The 25,630-nt window shown below is 44.5% G+C and overlaps 3 protein-coding genes across 3 annotated transcripts; all 3 read left to right on the forward strand.

Annotated features, from left to right (window-relative positions):
* The first annotated feature begins 732 nt into the window (after positions 1 to 732).
* On the forward strand, positions 733 to 8,692 carry LOC127303101 (alpha-copaene synthase-like). The gene is made up of 7 exons (XM_051333879.1): positions 733 to 831; positions 2,827 to 3,085; positions 3,248 to 3,620; positions 4,304 to 4,522; positions 4,956 to 5,091; positions 7,875 to 8,123; positions 8,384 to 8,692. The coding sequence occupies exons 1-7, from the start codon at positions 733 to 735 to the stop codon at positions 8,690 to 8,692; spliced, it is 1,644 nt and encodes a 547-aa protein (XP_051189839.1).
* A 6,043-nt stretch (positions 8,693 to 14,735) lies between these two features.
* Positions 14,736 to 19,759, forward strand: LOC127298568 (protein DETOXIFICATION 41). The gene is made up of 9 exons (XM_051328421.2): positions 14,736 to 15,704; positions 17,413 to 17,712; positions 17,800 to 18,344; positions 18,434 to 18,520; positions 18,626 to 18,682; positions 18,777 to 19,015; positions 19,101 to 19,219; positions 19,308 to 19,394; positions 19,482 to 19,759. Exons 1-9 carry the CDS (start codon positions 14,874 to 14,876, stop codon positions 19,557 to 19,559), a joined length of 2,343 nt encoding a protein of 780 aa, XP_051184381.2. The 5' UTR covers positions 14,736 to 14,873; the 3' UTR covers positions 19,560 to 19,759.
* A 1,016-nt stretch (positions 19,760 to 20,775) lies between these two features.
* Positions 20,776 to 24,032, forward strand: LOC127298566 (receptor-like protein EIX2). Its single transcript, XM_051328419.2, has one exon. It carries the CDS (start codon positions 20,808 to 20,810, stop codon positions 23,775 to 23,777), a length of 2,970 nt encoding a protein of 989 aa, XP_051184379.1. The 5' UTR covers positions 20,776 to 20,807; the 3' UTR covers positions 23,778 to 24,032.
* Positions 24,033 to 25,630: the final 1,598 nt, after the last annotated feature.

Raw genomic sequence — 25,630 nt, forward strand, 5'->3', positions numbered from 1 at the left:
GCACCGAAATGCCACCAAAACTTGCAACTGGACCTAAAACCTAACCCTAACAAACCTAAAAGAATGAAAAAGTACATTGTGCACCCTCGCTCGGAGAAATCTACGGGGGTAGACCCGCCGTCCCGCTGTTTTGGGGGGAAGGAGGGGGACGGCCGCCGGAGCACCGAAACCCTGATATATGTGGGGGATGAGCATGGAGACTAATTTTGTATTGCACATTGTCTTAAGTAACACTAATAAATAGTCATCAAAAAGTAAAACTAATAAAAAAAATATAAGTATTAGATGAAATAAAATAGAAAGAAAAACAAATAAAATGAATGATGGCGCACGGCAAAGAAGTAATCGCACGGCAAAGGCGGCTTTGCCGTGCACCTTGCCTGGCCTCACGGCAAAGGGAGGCCCACGGCAACGTCCCAGTGCCTTTGCCGAGCATGTTTTCTTTGCCGTGTGGCTCTTATGCTCTTTGCCGTGCTTGCTTCTTTGCCGTGCGCTTTCGAGGGGCTTTGCCGTGCGATGATACTTTGCCGTGCGGCGCTGCTGACTTTGCCGTGCACCGACTCTTTGCCGTGCGCCGCTCTAAGACTTTGCCGTGCTTTTCTTCTTTGCCGTGCGTACAACTCGCGGCGCACGGCAAAGATTTCTTTGCCGTGCAGCACCTCACGGCAATGATGTGCTGCACGGCAACGCCTGTTTTTCCCGTAGTGCAAGCTTGGTAGCACGGAGTATTTCATGGCATCAAGAGGTGCTTCGACTCCTAAGGAGCCGTCTAGATCTGGGCCCTCGGTCTGGGGTGACTTCTTCATTAGCTATGAGCCACAGCCGCTGCAGGTAGGAGAGGCTACTCGAATCTAGGTTCTCAAGTTCACATTTCACTCCTCGATCAGACTGATTTTAGACTACTGTCATGCATATATATTGCTTATCTTCTTGCTGCCATTTAGGTATGGTGTGTTTGCAAATTACCCTCCATGATTTGTCAGAAACTACCTGGTGCAGTGGTAGAGCCTCACCGCCTGTGATCGAGAGGTCCAGGTTCGAGTCGCGGTCTCCTCACATTGCACTTCGTGAGGGTAAGGCTTGCCACTAATACCCTTCCCCAGACCCCGCACAGTGCGGGAGCTCTCAGCACTGGGTACGATTTGTCAGAAACTATTAGTACGTATTATCGCCCAACCAATTTGAGTGTGTTGGTCAGATTAATTAGAATCCTCAGAAAAACGATACGTGGGCTGTTGTCATATATGGTTTGCTTCATGCCAGACCAAGGTAGTTAGAGCAACTCTAGCAGCTGCATCGGATCTTTAGCCCAAAGTAGTTAGAGTAGAGGAATCACGTGGACGGATCTGGCCGCCGCGCGCGATCAGCAGAAGGGTTCAAATTAAGTTCAGCAGCCGCGACATGCCAACCGCCTTCTATGCGATGGAATAGAGAGAAAGGGGACGGCAAGGAGATATGTCTCCCCCAACACAACAACAGATACAGCTCACTAATGCGTACCTTGCCACGCCAGGCGCTTAGGGACCTTTTTTGGGCTTATAGGACATCCTATTTCAGCTTCTCTAAATCTAAATTAGTCAACCCATTATTAATTTAGAAGTTTAAACGAATTTGGGAGACGGTCCTCTAGGAGAAGCCGAGGAATGGTAGTTTCTACTGTAGGAGAAACCCTTCTAGAAATCCAAAAGAAGTGGGCCTTAATCATCCAACACCGATACGGGTAAATGAGAAAGGGGAGGGGAGGAAGAAGGCTTCAGGGGATGGCGCAGCTCACCCGCGTCCCCGTGTTGCTGTCACCGGTGACGTGGGGTTCAGTCGCCTCCTGGTTTGATCTCTGCTCTCTTTTCTGTTTGATGTGTGCGAGGCGCCTCGGCTTATCCAAATTTCCCAGTTCCAACTCTAGTTCCTAGCTTCCTGCGACCCGGGTGTTATAATTTTCATTGGTAAATTACTTAGAATCAGAACGGTAGTTTCCCATGCTTTTTCTTTTGACGTGAAACAGTGCAGCTTGCACCGCAATTTTTACTAGTTTTGCTTATTTGTACGGAAAACTTCATGTATTTATATTTTGACTTTTGCATGAATATACAAAAAAAAAAGACACAACTAGACATCAACGCCACGTGCAATTGCTACTGCCATGTTTCCTCTCCTCTGACATGCGCATTCAGAAATACCAAAAGCAAGTGTACATTCTCTCACATATGCATACAACAAGACCTAAAACGGAGTGTACCTATAACATGAATCCAGGACATCGTCAAAGAATTTTTTGATTTTGAACTAATGAAAAAACTATCGCTTCAATTGTTAATCCGATTGACGTGTGTTTTGATCACTGGATTAACAATGAGATCTTCAAAACAATATAACATGTTGAAATATCCTACCGCCCATTCTTCATTAGTTTAGACTTCTAGGTGAATTGACAGGTGAGAGAGGGGCAAAATATAGTTTTTTTCTATTTCAATATTGTACAATCACTTATCGTTAACTAGGCAAAAATATTAGCCTTTCACATATATGTTGCAAAGTTCTCGTGTAAATCACAATGGTGTGTTGTGCCACCAAAGCATATGTGACTTGCAAACAAGTCCCAAATTTTTAGTCTTATGAGCAGTGGTGATAATATATGTAGTAATTGAAGGCTTTCATATGGTATCATATTGACATGGTGTCAATTAAAAAATTGTGTATGATTATGTTCTGCCCTGGAGGTTTGATAAACCTTCTGCGATCAGGTATCCAATATTGACATTTATGAATTTATATGATTTACCTACAGATGTCATTGGTTAATGACTTCCAACTATTACATGCATGCAGAGATCTGAGGAATGGATGAAGGTAAGAGCCCTAAAGTTGAAGGAGGATGTCCTGAAGTTGTTCACGAGTTGCAACGGGGTGGCGGAGAAAATGTTATTAGTGGATGCACTCCAGCATCTTGGAATAGATCACAACTTTGAATCACAGATCGACGGTGTGTTAAGTGAAATCCTTAACAGTGAATTTAGTAGCTCCAGTCTCCATGAGGTTGCTCTTACGTTTCGGTTGCTTAGGGAGCATGGACATTGGGTATCTCCAGGTACCTATATATCTATGCATATAATGATTTAATTAATTTTCCTCATATTTGTAGAGGATGCAACATGCATTTCAACTGCTAGAAGATTCAGATTATGCTTTGGTTATTTTTCGACAAATATCTTGACAGTGCCAGCGTTAATTTTTTCTAACATATATGTAGATGTCTTCAAAAAATTCAAAGACGAAGATGGAAACTTCAACGTGGATACAACTAATGAACCAAGGGGACTATTAAGTTTGTATAATGCAGCACATCTTCTAATCCATGGTGAGCCAGCACTACAAGAAGCCATAACTTTTGCAAGACATCATCTTGAATCAATGATGGGGAGTCTCAAGTCACCGTTAGCTGAGCAAGTCAAACGGTCTCTCCATTTGCCACTGCCAAGGACGTATAGGAGGGTGGAAGCGGTCCATTATATTTCTGAGTACCATGAAGTGGATGGGCACAACGCAATCCTATTGGAGCTGGCAAAACTGGACTTCAACCTTCTGCAACATGTCCACTTAAATGAGCTCAAAGCTATGACCGAGTATGCATGTGCTATACCTCATTCTTTTTACATCCACTAAGCAACTACTCCATCCGTTCACAATTAATTCCGATTCTGGTTTAGTCAAAGTGAAACTTTGTAAAGTTTGAATAAACATTTAAATCGTCACAACCTATATTTTCATAGTATATCCATTTGGTGTTATGGCTGTTCATATTTATTCCTATATTTTTTGGTCAAACTTTACAAAGGCTGACTTTGACTAAGTTTGTAATGCCAACTAAATAAAAACGAGGGAGTAAGATATTAGAGGCGTCAGCCATGCCTTCTTTATACCCATACATCCCCCATCCACAAATAAGTGTACGTTTAGCTTTTGTTTTAAGTTAAATTTTATTAAATTTGACCAACAACTTAGAAAAAGGTACGTAGCAGCACTTATCACACTTGATTGGTGTCACTAAATCCATCTTGAAATGTAGACTCATAAAATAAAAAAATTATATCACATATGTTCCTATGGTAATCAGTTGGCTAAATTTGAAAAAGGTTTGACTTAAGATAAAAGTCAAACGTACACTTGAGACGGAGGGAGTAATTATCTGGTATTAGTAGTAGTTGGTATAACTAACATATTTCAATCAACTCAACTATTTCAGTAAACTACCTAAAATTGAAAAAGGTAATCCGCCTCATATAACAACTAAATAATTTATTTACAGGTGGTGGAAAGAGCTTTCTGGATCTATCGAGCTAAGTTATGTTCGGGACCGTGTGGTGGAGAACTACTTTTGGTCATTTGCGGCGCACCATGAGGAATGTTTTGGGCTCGCGCGGATGATATTTGCAAAAATTAATGTGCTACTTACCATCATGGATGACACATATGATGAGCATGCCACCATAGAGGAATGTCGAATGCTAAATGAAGCCGCACAAAGGTTGGATTTTAGCATTTTGGTTCCTGGACCATTAAATTTTCCTTTTGGGGTAAAAAGAAAAGAAACTCCATCTGTACATCGTGGTGGAAGTTTTAATTATAATTATGTTTTGCAATGGAAAATTCCAATTGTCATTAACAGTGAGTAACTATATGTAATTAGTGCCTAAAAGATGAGGTTGCATGCACACTCTCACTTAGTCAAATGTGTACGCTTTCACGAAAATATTATCGAAAATTAAATAAGAGCATGCATGCTTTATATGTAGTATATCTTATTTTACTACGATATGTTCCCTGTGAAACACTCATCGTTAAAATATTTTATAAACTTGCACTGCTGATATTTATAGAGAGCTAACATAAAATACATGGTAGATCTTGCTCACTTTATGTGGCTTATTTTCATGCAATGCACTTTGCGGGGTACATAGATGGGACGAGAGCGCCATTTCTCTTCTACCAGAGTACTTGAAAAGGTTTTATATTGAACTACTAAGGAACATTAAGGAGATGGGTGATGAAATGGCGATCACTGGCAACTACGAAATTGCCTACATCAAGAAACAGGTACTCACTCGGTTGGGGATTATAAGGCCAGCGAGCTTTTATACTCCCTCTGGTCAGGCATGCACGTCATTTAAGAAAAACTTAAATCATATATTATTCGATAAAATATAAAATATACGACATATTGTTGGATTTTTTAATATTCAAGAGAACTTTCTAATGGTATAATTTTTGTGACATATAATTCATATTTTATCGACTAAATTAATTGTCAAAGTTTTTCTTGAACGACGTGTGTACCTTATAAATTGAACCGGAGGGCTCTCATTTATTGTCTTCTCTTCATCAATGCATGCTCTTTTTTTTCTCTATTTTCTCCAATGCATGTGAAACTACTAGTGCATGCAATAATTAATGAAAGTGAGTTATGGATTTTTTTTTGGTTCTAGCGAATTGGCTCGCTGACTCACCTTGTGTGGTATAATTGACTCATCTTAGAGCAAGTACAATAAGTTCTAGTCAGCTGGCTATAAGGATTAAAATAGTAGTATATTATTGCTTAGTTGGAGGAGAGAGAGGAGGATAGAGAAGGAGAGTGAGCTCTTAGAGCAAGTACAATAAGGCCTAGTCAGCTGGCTATAAGGATTAAAATAATATATTATTGCTTAGTTGGAGGAGAGAGAGGAGGAGAGAGAAGAAGAGTGGGCTCTTATGCAAGAGCCAACTCTAGCACGTGCTTCTATGCAATTTGTGAGAGTGAAAGGTGGACCATACATTGATAAAGTACTACATTTTTATAGCTCACTATTGTATATGTTGGCTCTAAGTTGGCTATAGATGACATGGCACTTGGCTTAAAGCCAGCAGCTGGCTACACTACTGGAATTGCTCTTATGCAATAGCCAGCTCTAGCACGTGCTCCTAGGCACTTTGTGAGAGTGAAGGGTGGGCCATACATTGATAAAGTACTACATTTTTATAGCTCACTATTGTATATGTTGGCTCTAAGTTGGCTATAAATGACATGGCACTTGGCTTATAGCCAACAGCTGGTTACACTATTGGAATTGCTCTTATATGATATAATGCAAGGTTATATTTATTAAATTGCAGACTTGTCTTTTTTTTTTTGGAAAGTGTGATGTTACGGTAACATAGCTAGTTACCACAATTGCTTCTCTCCTCATTTAATCATATGTCATGTCACCAAATTGGTTAGTTGGCATTGCATGTACTTCTATGTTACTACCTATGTTACTCCCACTATGAGTAGTCTTAGCATTGAACTCATAATATCTAAAAGGCCATAGGGTCATTAACCACGATGTGGACATCATACCTATAAGAAAACAAGTCAAAGTTCAATTAGCACTCCTAGTAAGAGTGAATGTGTTTTTTTTCACCTATTGTTTGGTAACATATATGTCACTTGAGTATTAAGTTGTTCATTCATGGTACACATAAAAAAAACAAGTAAACATACATGGGAAAATATTCATAAAGATGATCAAATATTTCAAAACATATATTTGTGACCATACCATAATTTCAGAAACACATATGTGGTCCAAAACGTTACAGCATACTTCAAGACACTAACTTGAGTTAATGAAATAAAAATATTATTGTTAGGATAAGTGCTATTTTGATTTGAGATCATCTCTGTACACTTAACACATAAGCTAATCAATCAAAAAAAGTGGTCCAAAATGGTCACTTGGTTCTTATTGAAATAAAGACCCTTTGAAATCCATTTTATAGATACTTTATTGATAACATGGTGTACATCTCAACTACTGTGGTAATTTTGTGTGTTCATTTCTCTTTATTGTACAACATGCTCTAATTAAAATTCGGTATCCATCTAAATTTAGAGATATGCAAAGTAATCACGAGAACCCTAAATAACATATTGTATAGCAACTTTCTATCATGTTTTAGTACTATCAAACACTTTAGAAACATGGAGCAAAGTAAACACGTTCGAATTATTTCCATCTATTACAAGTATTTTCTACACATGATATATTGCTTCAAAAGAATTTTTGACAAATGGGAAATATTAAATGTTTTCCCCACCTCTTAGGAGTAAATTGAAGTGCTGTACTCCCTTATGATATGTTTAACAAGCGCGTACATAGTTTAAGAAAACACTTTAACTATTATTTTGGTCAATATAATATGAATTATATGTCCCAAAGAATATATCAATGGAAGCCTTTTTCAAATATGAGTCTAACGGTACAACTGTTCTAGGCATATAATGCATATTTTATTACAAAACACAATAACTATGTCCAGCTGTAAAAGACAATAATTATGTCTAAGAGAGGGTAATGTGTCAAACCATTGTATCTCTTAACACTAATTAATAAAAACTTATTTCTAATCGTTAGATAAAACAATATAAAATTAGACTTTTCATGAACATAAAGTTTTAATAGTTTTTTACTTGCTTATTGATACAAAGATTACCAATCCAAACTTGCTAATCGGAGACCCTAAACTCTAGAATGTAATAGTACATTTTCTAGCGAAGAGTGTAAGCAAGTACCCCCTCCGTTCCAAATTAACTGACACAGATTTATGTAGATACTAATCGAGATATGTATGTATCTAGACGTATTTTAGCGTGTAGATAGATCAAATTTAGATGAATCTGCGGCAACTAATTTAAAACGGATGGAATAGTATTTTAGGAGGAGATCTTCCAGAAGAGTCGAACGAGCCATGGTTGTCACAATATCCATATCATGCATTGTTTGTTTATATACAATTAGTGTTGTTATTATTGTCACATTAAAAGTTAAAAAATTGTAGTTTAATTTTCTTTCCTTGTACAGCTCCAAAAACAGTTTAGTTATTATCTCCAAGAAGCCGAATGGGCATACCAGAATCACAAACCAAGCTTTGACGATAAAGTGAAACTCGGTGTCATGACTGTAGCCGTGCCCACGATATCTGTGTGTGGCCTAGTAGCCATGGGTGATGCAATGCCAAAGGAAGTAATCGAGTGGGTTTTTGGTGTTCCTGATGCCGTCATAGCAGGCGGAAAGATTTACCGTCTCATGAATGACATTTCTGCGTTTACTGTACGTGCCCCTTTGACTTAACTAAGTCTTCTTTCTTTGTATCCGGGACTAACCCTTCCTTTTTCTTTCTAAGAAGGCATGTATGCATGATACAATTCGTCTTTTTTAATATGCTTACTATGTTTATAAATAAGTGACTCAGTTTTATGTAGGCATGGTTGTATCTAGATAAGTTTTTAGTATATGTATCTAGAAAAAGTCAATTGACTTACTTTCAGACAAAGGGGATGTATATAATTGCATTACACATGTGCATGCAGCGCGGCAAGAGCAAGGGGGACGCGCCAACCTCTGTGGAGTGTTACATGAGCGAGCATGGGGTCACAAGTGAAGTTGCCATTGCCAAGATCGAGTCAGTGATTGAAGATGGATGGAGAAGCCTGAACCAAGCACGCTTTGGAAATCGTGTATTACTTCCAGCAGTGCAGCGGATTATCAACTTTGCTCTTAGCTCGCCGTTGTACTATGGTGGGGGCCATGATGCATTCAGGTCCAGCTCGCGTCTTCGCAAGACTATGGAGACCTTGTTTGTCAAACCCATTCCTATCTGGCGGCGTTTTTGGCGGTGAAACAGGGCGGCGGTTTTTTTGATTCCTCTCCCGGGTCGCTCTCGCGCGGGGGCGACTCCGGAGAGCCCAAACCCTGGGCCAAAGCACCCCCACAACCCTTCCCTCCCTTGGCCGCTGCCGCCACCATCACCGGCGGCGGTGGCGGCGCCCTACTGCCAAAGGCGGGAGGGAGAGGAGAGCGCGCCCCGATGCCCCTTCTACGCGCGGAGAGGCGGCGAACCGGCGGTTGGCGCGGCGGCGGCCTGGCGGTTGGCGCGGCGAGGCAAGGTGGTTTCCGGGTCGGCGTGCAGCCTGTGCCTGCCGGCGGCGGAGGGGGCGGTCTGCTGGCGACCACGCGGTGGCCGCGCCCTGGAGGACTCGATCTGGGCTTCGCTTCTGGTAGCGCCCAAGCGGGTGTCCGCGCGGGTGGTGGCCTCGCCCAAGCGGGCGTTGGCGCGGTGGTGGACCGAGGTGCGGCGGTTCTAGGTGGGGCGGCGAAGGCCGGCGGGCGCGGCGCATCGCGCCTGGCTGCGCGGGTCCGATTGGGCCGGATCTGGGCCGCGCGGGCCGCGTCCTTCGCGGTGGCACGACGCCCTGCTCCGGCTGCTCTCCAGTCTGATGTGGCGGCGCCGCTTCCTTTGCTGGCCAGGGCAGCTGACAGGCGAGCGGATGGCCAAGCGGCCTTGCTCCATTTCCGAGGACCTGGCGGCTCGGGCAGTTTGGAGGCTGCCTAGTTGAAGGCTGGAGGGAGGTGGAGTGCGCACAGATTCTTGGTGGCCAGCGGGGATGCTAGTCATCAAGCCGCCCTTGATGTTGCTCCGGCGAGGTACGTGTGGAGAGGTTGGGTGTGACTGAGGTGTGCAGGGAACTCAGGTTCCAGCGAGGTGTGCAGTTCTCCGGATGAAAATCTTGCTCGACTTTCGTCGATGCCGGTGATGACGTCACTGTTGTGTGTCGTTTGCCTTGTTGAAGGCATTACCGAGGAGATTGAACACTTCTCCCGCTCTTGGTTCTTGTCTTTGGGTGAAAACCTAAATCCGCATGTCGGATTGGCGATGGCGGCATCCTCGATGTCGTTAATTCGGTGGAAGCATCGTTTTGGAGACATGGTACTGATGGGGAGCACCTGGGCTGTGGTCAAGCGGCTGGTCGGGCACTATCAATGGCGAGTGTTCTTGGGGTCTGTGGTGCTGGGTCTCGTGGGGTTGCCTCGTGGTGGCGGTAGCAGGAGCACTCTCGACATGCAGGCGGCGCCAGACGAGTCCTGTTTTCCGCCCTCTCAAGACCGGAGCGGCACATGCCGCCTCCTTTCGGTTATGTCTTCTCTCTCCGATGTTGTTGAAGACGGCGAACAAGTTCGTGGCAATGGTGATCGATTCAACATGTTTGGAGTCACCTTGGGGCTGTTGCAATGAAGTCGAAGAAGTCCCACCGTAAGCACGAGGGATGATGTTCGGTGACGCTGCTTGCACTGGTGGTGTGCTTCTATGTTTGTGCCGCTCCTAGCCTTTCCGGCGTTCTTTATGTCTAGCGGTGCTCTTGTTGATGTAAAGGTTTTCGCCCGGTTTTCCTTCAATAAACTGAGCAGTTCGGGTCTTTGTACCTTTTTCTTCTAATGCAACGAACACAGCAGTTCTCCTGCTGTTATTCAAAAAAAAAAAAAAAAAAACCATTCCTATCTAGGGGCTTTGACTTTGCTTGAAACGACTGGTTTTACGTATACCAGCTTAATCTCCTTACTTCACGTCAATTTGGGTTGTTATACTATGTTTGATGTTGTGGTATTGTATCCTGAGACTTTCATATCCATTCATGAAGGGGTGCTGTTTGTCAGTTGTGGACAAGATATGATTAAATAATGGCGGTATCACTCCTCAAAATGTACATGTGTCATGAAATATTTATACAAGAGTTAATGGTAGTACTTTGCTCATTTTTTAAAAAAAACAGGAGGCGTAAATGCCCAATTTTAAATTAATAAAACCACAAACAACCACCGAATTACAAGGTACGGAGGAGGTCAGCTAACAAGGAAGAACAAGCCAAACAAGAAATAAAACTGGACACGTCGCTTGAGAAGTCCTCGCCATCTGCAACGGACGCTGACCAAAGATGAATATAGAGACGTCCTAAGATTTTGAGGGCCCTAGGCTAAGCGAGAAATCAAGGCCCTTAAAATATTTAGATAATAATAATAAACTATTTTCACCGTATGATGTATAGATTTATAGATATCGGTTTTAAATTATCGAAAAATATCTATGTGCCGTTTGACTAATTACTTTTACCACCCGATGCATAAATTTTAGATGACACGCGATGTGATTTTTTCGATAAATCTGAGCCTTGGGCGAAAACAATTTTTTGTCTGAACCCTTCGCAAAACTATTTCGGAATCTTAGACGTAGGTATGGCTCCGTTCAGAATGGAGTTGAAGTTGTGCATGGAAAAACAATGGTGAAACACTCAATCGTGTCGATATGTGCAATTTTCACTTCATTCTCGATATCTTTTAAAGACATACCAAAGTTTATAATTTGTTTTTTATTATTATTTCGAACGGAGAAAAAAATCAAATCAGCAACGTTATCCTTCTTTGATCCAAGGCCTATGGGTGTAACAATAATAATTTATATATGTACCTATGAAATTATAAAAATAAATAATTTTACCAGTATTTATAGCAAATTAATTTTACATAACATATTATAAATTTCAGCTTTGCCAACTAGTTAAATGAACACTCGGTAGAAAAGGAATATGAATCAGTTTTTTATTGGGCAGGAAGATGTGTTGCCGTGTTCCTGGACTCGCGCTGGCTCGAAGAGCGTCGTACCGTCAGAAGTTGGAAAATCTCACTCTAGAACGGGGGCATATGCTGTGCACTAGCTCCATCAGGTGTACTAATGTACTAGGAGAAACAGGAACCGTCCGATTATATACAGATGTCCAGATTGATGCGGGTGGACTGCATGCCACTCACTAGGTTCAAATATTTTGTGAAAACGTCCTTACAAAACTCAGTCTTCCTCACCATGGAGCCTCTCCGTCCAGTTGGAAAAAAAATCGCGTCTGTTTCCAATATTTGCCATGCGTTAGCTGTGGGAGGAAAAATAAAATCACGTTCGTTTGTATCTACCACACATGAGCTGCCCAGGCACAATCACAGTCTAATAAGTTAGGAGATAAGAAAAAATGAGAGGTTTGGGCTGCTGGGTCGCAGCGAGAATACAAGTCTAGGTCGGAGGGACAGTTTTGTTAAATGTGTAGATTTTGGAGGGGGTGTATTTCAAATTTGCAAACATGTGAACACCAACAACCCGCTTAAATCCAGAGGGTCTACTTCATATCCGACGGTACACATTGGCTAGTACATTAGTACACCTGATGGAGCTAGTTCACAGCATACACTCCCCTCTAGAACACGTACGTAGAGGCTGCCAAGAGAAGAGAGACCAGAAGAACATGACCACGGAGCCGGAGCCAAGCCACATCAAGAGGAACATCACCAACTCTGCCAACCAACCACACTCATGCCATTTGTAGACACTAGGCTCCTGAAACGGTGCCTCGAGGGAGGAAACAGAGAGCCAATACATCGTTGCCGCCTGATCACGAAAGATCAAAGTTTTCACCCGTAGCATGCAGACAGAGTGATACGACCCACGACGATGCCTACAAGGAAAAAACAGTGCCAGAAAGTGTCGTTGTCGTCGGCACAAGCAGACGCCGGGCAAGAATTCCCCTGGGTACACCGACCACTGTCTGAAAATCATGGCAAAGCGGCATCACGAGGTGAATAGGATAGACGAAGCACCTTAGAGCATTTTCAACAGTGTGTCCTAAAGCGTTTTCCAAAGAGGCAAATAGCGTTGAATCGAGCGTTTAGGGACGTGTTTCGTTTGTGCCATGCTTGGTAGACGTTGTTCCCCAGCCGTGTCCCTCAAACGCGCCCCCAAAACTTTAAAATAATATATTTTTGTTTTAATAGATAGAAGAAATGTGTAGGTAACGCTGTACTAATATTGCTGCTAATATTCAAAGCGGTGCAACATAAAAAAAATTACATATAAAAACTTCAAAAAATATTAACAAATTATATATAATAATTTAAACTATTTCTTCTTTGATGGCTCTGCCTGGTCGTCTTCACGGTGGCGCTTCCTGCTCGTCACCTCTTCCGAAGAGGCGGCGTCGTTCGATGCGTCGGAGGAACTTGTGTCTTCCTCATCGTCGACGGTGCTCGCCGGCTGCGTCTTCACCTTCGCCTTCGCTTTCGCCTCCGCCTTCGCCCGGGCCACCGCCGCCTCCTCAGCCTCTTCCTCCGCCTCCTCCTCCTCCTCCTCCTCCTCCTCCTCTTCCTCCTCCTCAGCTTCCCATTCCTCGCCGCTGTCCGGAAAGAGCCTTTGGAGCACGCGGTTAGGAATTTTTTTTGGTTAGGCGCGCCTAAATCTCTTTGGGGGATGCGACTGAAGATGCTCTTAATCTGTTCGAGAGCAAGGCTCACAACCATGACCGACCCATGTCGGTCACCTCGCCCACCGTAAAGGGTCACCGCCCAGCACCCGCCACCAAAGAGGCACGACCCACCCGTGCGTAGCCGGCCACCCCAACTACCCCGCACACGGAAACTCCTCCGAGCTCCACAATCCACGCCAACCTCCTGTAGGCATGAAACCAAGGCATCCCCATGGTAGAGCACACACTCCAACAAGGAAAATTTACCAACACATCAGGAGAGAGGCCAAAGCGCAACGAACGAGCTCCGACCAACGTCGGCACCGGGTATCCACCAGACAAGATCCGCACATGCTTGCGCATGAAGTTGTCCCGGCAGCGCTGAGCTCGCTAGATCTGAGCGCTATCAGATCTTTGCATGGTGAGGAGGAGCCAAGCACAGGCGCTGGATTCACATCGTTGTCGAATGTCGAGACCTACAACCATCTTGAAGTCCTTGGGAGCAGCTGCACCATGCGATGGAGTCGCTGGCGATCTACAAGCATAATGGAAGGCTGGGTAGACGGAGGAGGGGAAGAGGAGGGGCGGCTGGAAGCCCCGCCGCCGCTAGCCGTCGGTGGGAACGGAGAGGGAGTGGGACGCTATAGTAGGGTCCCCCTGGCTCACCCCTACCGGAGCGCCACGGGAGAGGAGAGGAGTTCATGTTTTAGGTACTTTGCTCATTCTGAAGAAGATATAAAAGACATGTGTAGTGTAAGAGAAAAACAATAGTATAGCCAGCAGATGTCTGTAGTGGTTTACCATGTCATCTATAGTTAACTTATAGTCATCATATATAATAGTGCACTCTAATGATGTAGTACTACTTTATCAAAATATGACCCACCTTTCACTCTTACAAAGTGCCTAGGAGCACGTGCAAGAGCTGACTCTTGCATAAGAGCTCACTTACCTTCTCTTTCCTATTTTCACTCCTCCAACTAAACAAAGATATATATTTTATCTGTTATAGGCAGCTAACTGTACCTTATTATACTTGCTCTAATGCTCCTCTAGCGGCCCCCCATCGATGAAGGTTGACATAAGATGAAGTTCGATGTAGAGGCTCCCGAGATCGTATAGAACTTCGGAAAAAAAAATTCAATTTCGTATTATTTATAAATAATATCACCTGAAATATAAGCCAGAATAGTTGTCTAACAAAAAAAAGTATATTAAAACAGACGTACTAAAATTTATAAAAAGAAGAGAAAACTGTGCTGTAGCCAGTTGCTATTTTTTGCCAGATGCGTTTTATTTCAAATTCGTACAACTCCCGTTTGCACAGGTTTTTGGAGGTGCTGTGTGGGGTCACAAAGTCAGGTCAGTCCACTCAGCCCTTTTTTACCAGACTTTACTTCAAATTCGAAAAAATTGCACTTCCTTTATCCATAAAAAATGATAGAGATTTATCGAAATTTAGGTGTATTTATATATGTCTTGATAAAGTTGAGACATCCTTTTTATGAATATACTAGATTTCGACTTGGGATTGAAAATGCAGAAGAAAATGGTAAACTGGGTGGCTTCAACGGTCTGTGCCAGTTTCAGTTTTGCACACCCCTACTAATCCGTCTTCGCCTCGTCGGCGAGTGACTCCTGCCGCCGCCGCCGCCGCCGCCGCCGCCACCACCACCTTCCGTCCACTGCCGATCGCTGTCGTGACAACCAGACGCATTTCCTCCCGTGCGCACGAGCGCTCGCGATGCCTGGGCGCGTAACCAAGTACCCATCGCTCCTCCTCCTCCTCCAGCCCCGCCGCCTCTGCACCACCGCCGCCGCCGCGGGAGAACTTGATCTCGCGTCCGCCGCCAAGGAGCGTCCCCTTGACGACGACCTCGCGGAGGAGTCGCGCAGCCGGCTCGTGCGCGACACCTGCAAGCTGCTGGAGCTCCGCGGCTCGTGGACGCCGAAGCTGGAGGCGCAGCTCCGGCACCTGCTCCGGGTGCTCTCCCCGCCGCAGGTCCGCGCCGTGCTGCGCGCGCGGGCGCAGGGGGACGCGCGCGCCGCGTTCGAGTTCTTCCGCTGGGCCGACCGGCAGTGGCGCTACCGGCACGCGCCCGAGGTGTTCGACGAAATGCTCAGCCTCCTCAGCCGCACCCGGCTCCACGACCCCGCCCGCCGCGTCATGCGCCTCATGATCCGCCGCCGCGTGAGGCACGGCCCGCGGCAGTTCGCGCACCTCATGCTCTCGTACAGCCGCGCCGGGAAGCTCCGCTCCGCCATGCGCGTGCTCCAGCTCATGCAGAAGGACGGGTGCGCGCCCGACATATCGATTTGCAACGTGGCTGTGAATGTGCTCGTTGTGGCTGGGCGGGTCGACAAGGCGCTCGAGTTTGCAGACCGGATGCGCCGCGTCGAGGTCGAGCCAGACGTAGTCACATACAATTGCCTCATCAAGGGGCTGTGTAGCGCTCGGCGGGTTGTTGAGGCGACAGAGATGATCAGTGCAATGTTACAAAATGGGTGCCCGCCCGATAAGATTACCTATTATACAGTGATGGGCTTCCTGTGCAAGGAGAAGAGGGTGGCAGAGGTGCGGGGTTTGCTCGACAAGATGAGGAATGATGCAGGTTTATTTCCTGGTCAGGTTACCTATAACATGCTCATCCATGTGTTTGCGAAGCATGGTCATGCAGATGAGGCGCTGGAGTTCTTGAGGGAGTCAGAGGGGAAAAGATTTCGTGTTGATGAGGTTGGATATAGTGCGGTTGTGCACTCCTTTTGCTTGAATGGGAGGATGGCTGAGGCAAAGGAGATTGTGGGTGAGATGATCTCAAAAGGATGTCACCCTGATGTTGTAACATACAGTGCAGTTGTTGATGGGTTCTGCCGGATCGGGGAGATTGATCAAGCTAGGAAGATGATGAAGCATATGTATAAGAATGGTTGCAAGCCAAACATAGTGACACACACCGCCCTGTTAAATGGTCTCTGCAAAGCTGGGAAAACTTCAGAGGCTTGGGAGTTGCTAAACAAAAGCGGAGAGGAGTGGTGGACTCCGAGTGATATCACCTACAGTGTTGTAATGCATGGGTTTAGAAGAGAAGGGAAACTAAAGGAATCATGCGATGTTGTAGCACAGATGTTGCAGAAGGGTTTCTTCCCCACTACCGTAGAGATTAACTTGCTGATCCATGCGTTATGCAAGGAAGGAAAGTCGGCAGAGGCCAAAGACTTCATGGAGCAGTGCCAAAGCAAAGGTTGTACCATTAATGTTGTTAACTTCACTACTGTGATCCATGGATTTTCTCGGCAGGGTGATTTGGAATCAGCGCTCTCTTTGTTGGATGACTTGTATCTCAGTAACAGGCATCCAGACGTTGTAACTTATACTGTCGTTGTCAATGCTTTGGGAAAGAAAGGTAGGCTGAAAGAATCCACAGCGCTTGTGGAGAAAATGCTTAATAGAGGGATTGTCCCTACACTTGTTACATATAGGACAGTGATACATAGGTACTGTGAGAAGGGTGCAGTGGAAGAATTACTCATTCTACTGGATAAGATGTTATTAAGACGAGAGCTTAAGACTGTATACAATCAGGTCATCGAGAAGCTATGTGCATTAGGTAAACTTGATGAAGCTTACAGTCTCCTCACCAAGGTACTGAGAACTGCCTCACAGAGAGATGCTCAGACATGCCACATTCTGATGGAGAGTTTTCTTAACAGAGGCCTCGCGATTCAGTCATACAATGTGGCGTGCCGAATGTTTCGGAGAAATTTGATTCCTGATATTAAATTATGTCAAAAAGTAGATAATCAGCTGACCTTAGAGAAACAAGAAACAGCTGCTGGAAAGCTTATAGTTAAGTTTGTAGAAAGAGGTCTTCTGAAACAAGAAAAGTGAGCTTTTGATTTCTGACATGTATGTATCCTGTGTTTTGTTGGCAAGATGTTAAAGATTTGATTGGAATTGTCAGAATCAGATGCATTACGTGCTGGAAGATTATTCATTTTCTTCTGGATGCGATGCAATACGTAATTTCACCTACCTCAAACTGACAGATTCGTAGTTTTGTGTTCAGGTCCGTTTCATGCTTCATGCTTCATGCTTCATGCTCACAGCCCTGCACTTTTCAACAACTTATTCACACCCAGCCAATAGACTGGTAGGTATGGCACCTGAAGGTTAGTTAGCTGCCAGCAAAGGGCTACTGAACAGTACACGTTTTAGTGCATATATCAGCATCACAAAGGTGTGGTACATAAAGAACTAGGCTGAGGGAAGCACTTACGGAGAGGAGACAATGGAGGGAGATGGCGACGCGAGGGCACCATTGCTAGACTTCGTCGATGACCGGTCGGGCGCATCGGAGGAGCTGCTGCGGCGGGAGCCGGTGCCGTTCGATGTGCTCTCACGGCTGGCATTGTGGGAGGCTGGCAACCTTTGGCGCATCTCATGGGCGTCCATCCTCATCACTCTCTTCAGCTTCACTTTGAGCCTCGTCACACAGATGTTCGTTGGCCACCTTGGTGAGCTCGAGCTCGCTGGCGCCTCCATCACCAACATTGGCATCCAGGGTCTAGCCTACGGCATCATGGTAACAAGCTGCACACGTTCTTGCACTATGTAGTGTAGTCCTTTGCATTGCTTAGAAATAGCGTCTTGTTGCTTGTATGCCATGCAGCTTGGCATGGCGAGCGCGGTGCAGACAGTGTGTGGCCAGGCCTATGGGGCTAGGAGGTACAGGGCCATGGGGGTCGTCTGCCAGAGGGCGCTCGTACTCCAGTTCGTGACGGCCGTCGTCATTGCCTTCCTCTACTGGTACGCCGGTCCATTCCTGCTGCTCATTGGGCAGGCTGCGGATGTGGCCGCGGCGGGGCAGCTGTATGCTCGCGGGCTGATACCGCAGCTGCTCGCCTTCGCGATCTTCTGCCCAATGCAGAGGTTCCTGCAGGCTCAGAACATCGTCAACCCTGTGGCATACATGACACTGGCCGTGCTTGTCTTCCACATCCTGATCTCGTGGATCGTTGTGTTCGTGCTTAGTTTTGGCCTTCTCGGCGCGGCTCTGACACTGAGCTTCTCTTGGTGGGTGCTCGTGGCGTTGACATGGGCGTACATCATCTGGAGCCCGGCTTGTAAGGAGACATGGACCGGCCTGTCCATGCTTGCTTTCAGAGGCCTCTGGGGATACGCCAAGCTCGCCTTCGCGTCTGCTGTTATGCTAGCGTGAGTACATTATGAGCCAGCCATTGTTATTAACTATTTAGTAGGTCCTGTTGATTTAATTATGTCTTGTTTCATTGTGTTGTTGTCAGATTGGAGGTCTGGTATGTGCAAGGATTTGTGCTTCTGACTGGCTTCCTCCCCAACTCAGAGATTGCTCTTGATTCACTCTCTATCTGGTAGGCCAGCCTGTTATAGACGCATCGTGATTGCAACATGTGATATCTGAAAATATCTTCATGTTCTTACATAACTTGCATCTCTATCTCTTCGACTTGTTTCAGCATCAATTACTGGAACTGGGACTTCCAAATCATGCTTGGTTTGAGCTATGCAGCCAGGTCAGTACAAATGATCGAATGGCAATATGAAAATGTGAATCAATCATAAATTTCCTCTCCTGATCAAACTTTTATATTAACTTATATTACACAGTATTCGTGTCGGCAATGAGCTTGGCGCTGGCCATCCAAAAGTTGCAATTTTGTCGGTCCTCGTGGTAGTCGTGGCGAGCATCGCCTTCAGCATTCTCGCCACGATTGCAGTCATGGTCCTCAGGTACCCGTTGAGCACTTTGTACACAAGTAGCACGACGGTGATTGAGGCCGTCATCAGTCTGATGCCCCTGCTGGCCATCAGCATCTTCTTGAACGGAATCCAGCCAATCCTCTCAGGTTACATCTGGCACTGGACCGAGATCATAGGTGCCTAGTTTGCATTGAACCAGAGGAACTAAAATCTGTTCTATGATTTCCGCAGGAGTTGCGGTCGGGAGTGGATGGCAAGTCATAGTTGCATATGTCAACGTTACAGCTTACTATGTGATTGGGCTGCCGATTGGATGTGTCCTAGGGTTCAAAACAAGCCTCGAGGCAGCTGTAAGTTGATTTCATCTTCAGTTAACCTCTATTTTGATCATTTCTCCAGACGTCTGATGATCAGTTGCCTCTGTTTGTGATAATTCAGGGGATCTGGTGGGGCTTGATCATCGGGGTCATTGTGCAGACGGTGGCTCTGATTGTCATCACAGCCAGGACTAACTGGGACAACGAGGTGAGCTCCCCTACTCCAATTCATGATTTCAGTCCAAGGTTAGCTCAATTTCTCGCGGTGTTCATGGTGACGTGCCTATGTGCGCAGGTGGAGAAGGCGATCCAGCGACTGCGGCGCACAGCCGCCGACGAGGGTGGGATGGTGGTCGCCGTCGGCGACATCTGATGAACGGACCAAATGACTATGGCTCGTTCTGCCTGCTGTTTGCTAGAGTGGTGAACTTTACGAGGCTAGTGCTTTTCGGTTTGTGCAATAATAAGTTGAATTGAAACAACAGGCTTGTAGTTAATTAACTAAAAAATGGTTTGATTTCTTGGAGGCTTGGAGCTCCAACACTTTGATGCCCCAAGTTAGTTTTGTGCTAAGAGACATGATCATCGAGAGTGACCGGAAGACTCGATCCAGGCATGTTGGTCCCTATAAATGTGAGGGTCCTCTTGGGGATATTGATATCCGTGACTCATACGTTTACGCTTAACTGTAAAATGATCTCGTGGAGCACATGTGAAGGCTCAAATAAGAGTCATCAAGTGGGCTGACAACTTGATCAAGTTAAAATTTAATTTATTTATTTTGTTGTTTGTTCCATTTCTATTTACGAATAATATTGTCAAACATACTATTTTTTAAAATTAGTCTATTTTAAATAGTTGAAATTAAAAGAAAAATTGTCGTTTGGAGGACACCGGCCAGGAACAAACGGACCTTAAACACGAAACGAAGTCTCCATTGGACCCATTCGGCGCTACTGTAGGACGCTTCGTCTTGCATGGCGTGACTGGAGAATGAAGATGCTCTGAGGCTATCATAGCTAGTATCATACGTATTGGTCCCACAAAAATGCTGATGTGATAGCTAATTAAGGAGGAGAGAGGAGATTAGAATAACATAGGTAGATACCGTATCATAGGGCAAACAACGAGAAAAGTTAATGCTAAATTAATCTTATACATAAATTTACATTGAGATTCTAAAAAACAATACATTTAGCATGATATCTACTATAGAGCGTTCTCCGTAGTAGTATTATATGCATGATACTACTATATACTACTTACCATTATGACCAGCCTAAATCTACTAGCGAGGAGTTGTGTTCTTTTGTCTTGTAGACTTCAGACTCAGAGGCGATTGACGCGGTGGGCGGTTGAAATGGTCTCGGTCGGCGAAGTGTTTACTAGCGGCGGCCCATGGGTTGTGTGGCAGCTTGTGGTTAGTTTCCACAAGACTCTACTTGACCAAGATTCTCGTTCCTTCCTATAACGTGTTGTACATTCGACGACCCGACAAGGGGTTGACGCAGGCGAAGCTTCCCCTTGCCGTGTCTCCCGACTAGTGACAACGCAGGCTTATTGTTAAAACCACGCCGGCTGGTGATACTGAAAGGCGGTGAAATAATAACCATACAACGCAATGGCCAGAACACCAAGCTGCTACTACTTGTTAACCATCATCCTACTCCTAGCAGCACTAGCACTAGCCACCACCACCACCTCCGCCGTCGCTGCCGCTGCAAACGGGAGCTGCGTCGCGGCCGAGAGGGCGGCGCTGCTCTCCTTCAAGGCCGGCATCACAAGCGACCCGGCCAATCTCCTCGGCTCTTGGCATGGCCGCGACTGCTGCCAGTGGAGCGGCATCAACTGCAGCAGCCGGACCGGCCACGTCGTCAAGCTCGACCTCTACAACCACTTCTTCGAGGAGGACTACAAAGGGAACGTCCTCAGCCATTCGCTCTCGCTGCGCGGACAGATAAGTTCTTCGCTTCGTTCTCTGCGATATCTCAAGCATCTAGACCTCAGCGCCAACAAGCATCTCGGCCATGGAATGCCCATACCAGATTTCGTGGGTTCTCTTGATCGCCTGGTGTTCCTGGACCTCTCCTTCATGAATTTCAGTGGTAGAGTGCCTCAGAATCTTGGGAACCTCACCAAGCTGCTATACCTTAACATCTTCAATTACTACGGCGCTACTCACTCGGATATTTCCTGGCTGCCACGCCTACAATCGCTCCAATCTCTCGAGTTAGGCGGTGTCAACCTCAGCTCAGCGGTTGACTGGTTCCATAAGGTCAACGCCCTTCCCAACCTGGTTGCACTCAGTCTCGATAACTGTGCCCTTAATAATAGCCTCACTCATACTACTACTGCTTCACCACCTCTACTCCACAACCTCACTCTTCTTCAGCTCCTTGATCTCTCCCAAAACCACTTAAACAGTCGAGCTGCAAACAACTGGTTTTGGGGTGTAACAAGCCTCAAGTCCCTATACATATACGACTGTGGGTTCGCGGGAGCATTTCCTGACGAGTTAGGAAACTTAACCTTGTTAGAGACCCTTCACATGCCAGACAATAACTTTGTGGGGATGATACCTGCAACACTCAGTGGTCTCTGTAACTTGCAGTCTCTAACACTTAGCAACAACATCATCAGTGGGGACATAGCAGACCTCATATACAGGCTACCAACATGTTCTTGGAAGAACCTGCAAGTACTGTCTTTGGAGGGTAACAACATCACAGGCACGACATTAGAAGCAGTGCTACACCTAACCAGCTTACAAGTATTCAACGTGATTTCCAATGACTTGAGAGGTCGCGTGCCTGTGGAGATTGGGACACTTGCAAATTTGACTACCCTGTACCTTGCGGACAACGGCTTCAGTGGTGTGTTATCAGAAAGTCATTTTGCCGGTCTGACGAATCTGAAGCAGATCGACTTATCCAATAATCACTTGGAAGTCATCGTGGGACCGGATTGGGTACCTCCATTCAACTTGAATTGGGCCGAGTTCGGATCATGTCATCTGGGTCCTCGATTTCCTCAATGGCTCCGGTGGCAAAAGGACATTGACAAACTTCATATTCCCAACACAGGCATCATTGGTGAATTACCGATTTGGTTTTGGACTTCCTTTTCTCGTGCTACATCTTTGGACATCTCGCTCAACCAAATTAGCGGCAAGTTGCCACTTAGTTTGGAGTTCATGTCAGTGAGGAGACTTCTTCTCCAGTCAAACCAGCTAACCGGCCTAGTACCACTTTTACCAAGATCGGTTGAGATATTGGACATCTCCAGAAATAATTTAACTGGTTTTGTGGCATCAAACGTTGGAGCTCCTTCTTTACAGTTTGCAATTCTCTTCTCAAATAGCATAACGGGGGCTATTCCCAAGTCAATTTGTCAATGGTCAAAACTTCTCGTCTTAGATCTTTCAAGCAATCTGCTGACAGGGGAACTACCTGACTGTGGCACAAAACAGCTGAAACACTGGGATACATCTAGCAACAGCACTTCAATTGCTAAAAGCAAAAGTTCTTCAAGTTTGGAAGTCCGTACTCTCCTTCTAAGGAACAATAGTCTATCGGGTGGATTTCCTCTATTCCTAAGACAATGCAGAAATGTTGTTTTCGTCGATCTAGCTCAAAATAGATTCAGTGGAAAGTTACCAGTGTGGATTAGTAAAGAAATGCCTGCTTTGGTAATACTGCGGCTAAGGTCTAACAACTTTTCTGGAGAAATTCCAATTGGAATAGCGAAATTTCCCGCCCTTCGAATTCTAGATCTATCTAATAATAACTTTTATGGGGCTATACCGCAACATCTGGCAGGCTTAGAAGCTTTGGCTGCTACTGATAAGGCTCTAGTTCCAGCAGAAAATCCATTCGAAGAAGAATATCAGGAAATGTATTGGTCCAGTGATACCGGATTGTTTAATGATAGCTTACCAGTGGTAATAAAAGGGAAAGTACTTGGATACAGAGAGAACGTCATATATTTGATGAGCATTGATTTATCATGCAACAGTTTGACAGGAAAAATCCCAGAAGAAATGAGCTATCTAGCTGGACTGATAAACCTGAATTTATCATCGAACTTCTTGAGTGGACAAATCCCATACAAAATTGGCAATATGCAATCACTAGAATCTCTTGACCTCACAAAGAACCATCTCGCTGGTGAGATTCCCTGGGGATTATCAGATCTGACATCGCTAGCCTACCTAAATTTGTCATATAATGATCTATCAGGAAGAATACCCTCGGGCCGCCAACTAGACACACTCCAAACAGATGATCCTGCATCTATGTACATTGGAAATCCTGGTCTTTGTGGACGTCCAGTTCCAAAGACATGTCCTGGAGATCAACCAACTCAAGGAGATTCGGTGGAATGGCACAAACATGGTCTATTTCAAATGGATTTTCTGGTTAGCCTAGTTGTGGGGTTTGTGGCAGGCGTCTGGATGGTATTTTGTGGCCTTCTGTTCGCTAAGAAATGGAGGGGTGCTTATTTCAGATTATTTGACAAGTTATGTGACAAGGTTTATGTCATCTCTGTTGTTACTTGGCACAAATGGTCCGGAATCAATGGTGAAAATTAAGCTAGTATGAAAACGTAACTGAGGGTATTGCTCTGTATCAAGATGTTGCTAATCAAATAAGGAGGTTGTGGGGGTTAATACTACATTATTTTCTGTGTCGTGACTTCGTCATTATGGGCGATTGACATTAGGATGTTAAAGCAGCGATGGATTTTAGTTTTCTTTAGGTGGCTTATTCTTGCTGAGACTTTAAGTGATTCATGAGCTATAATACTTTGTAAGACTTATGTGCTAATAAAATAATAATAAAAATCATATGCATCGATTGATGTAGAGGCTAGGGCTTCCCCCATTCTGAAAAAGATCAACAACGAATAACTACTAAGAAGTGTGTATTGAAATGATATTTAGGACCACTAACCGGGTACCAGAGAAAAAAAATTATGCATCAAGAAAAAACATTGGTAAAACAAAAGGTACAACTTGATTACGAAAGCTACTAGAGGTTCACTTTCATACATGAAAGGTTACGACATTCAGTAGCAATACAAGTACCAGTGCCAGTTTTATTTTAAATTTTAAACATAATGATCAAACTTAAAGATTAAAGATTTGTTAACATAGAAGGAGAGAGTACAAAACCTATCGATCCTACAAACCGGTCTCCAACTAACACCATAAGACTGGTAAGAAAGAAACCATATCAAGAATAAATCTTAGCGTTGCGCATATTACGCTTGAGCTACATAATGAAGATCCTAGCCGCTTTAAGTTAGAACATCTTTCTTGATTGCGCTTTCTTATTGATATCTTGTGAATTTCCTCCTTATATATACTCCACTATATATGGATGGGCCTTTTTTTAAGAATATCTTCAAATATCGATGAGTACCATATGGACGACATGTTTCAAGCATATGATCTCTTCTAGATGGCTCATCTTGAACTTGCACTTCCTTTTTTATTTCTTCATTATGTTTATGTCTTGAGTATACATATTAGAGCTCACTCCATATTTGTCTTAAAATCATACTTGTCATAGGCTCAACTCCCATTTTACCAATCTTCGGATCACTCCTTGAAAATCTTGGTCAATCACTTGATTTTCATTAGTTTCTTCTCCTTTCAACCTTGAAGCCAACATATAGTTCAAGTATTTGTCTATAGACATAAACTACAAACATTAATCCATAGTAATAGTCATTAATTACGAAAACCACACATGGTGGCACCATGCACTTTCATTGTGGCATCTACCCATTGAAGCAGTTTCACGATAGAGTGTTCCGGCGTGGTGCATGAGCACAATGATGGCAAACCAAGAATAGGTGGAGAAATCAATTTGTTTTTTCCTTGCAAGGTACATAATGGTCAAGGAGACAAAGACCTAAACAAATAAAAGCTACAAATACTCTTTTTTGTGTATCTTTCTTGTTTGTATAGGTACCAAATGAAACTATATCGATCGCAAATGTACGTATGCATATGATGTATCAGATGTGCAATCAAATTTAATTAAGATTTGCTAATGTATTTGCATGAATTGTTCAGTTATGGTTTGCTAGTACAGTTGGCCATGCATATGTTAGTATCATGCTTATGTAGGTATAAAAAGTAGGTGCATTGTAAAAATGCGTGCAATGTTTTCCATCAACATACAACTGGTTTGAAATACTGATGTGCCAAATTAGATGAACACATACGGCGACGTCGTTGGTGATCATCCAAAAACGCACACACTCGAGCAAAAAAAAACTCGTTTGTGGAGGCCCCTACCATTCGCAAGAGTTCTCCCTTTGCCCACCATCTGAACTGTGTGCGAAAGTTGATCCCTTCGCCCACCATGTATAGTGAAGGTTTCGTGAACTGTATGTGATGGGCTATTTCAGCCGTGTGTGTGAATCTCATGCATA

The sequence above is a fragment of the Lolium perenne genome, chromosome 5 (assembly GCF_019359855.2).
Source record: "Lolium perenne isolate Kyuss_39 chromosome 5, Kyuss_2.0, whole genome shotgun sequence".
Classification (NCBI taxonomy): Eukaryota; Viridiplantae; Streptophyta; class Magnoliopsida; order Poales; family Poaceae; genus Lolium; species Lolium perenne.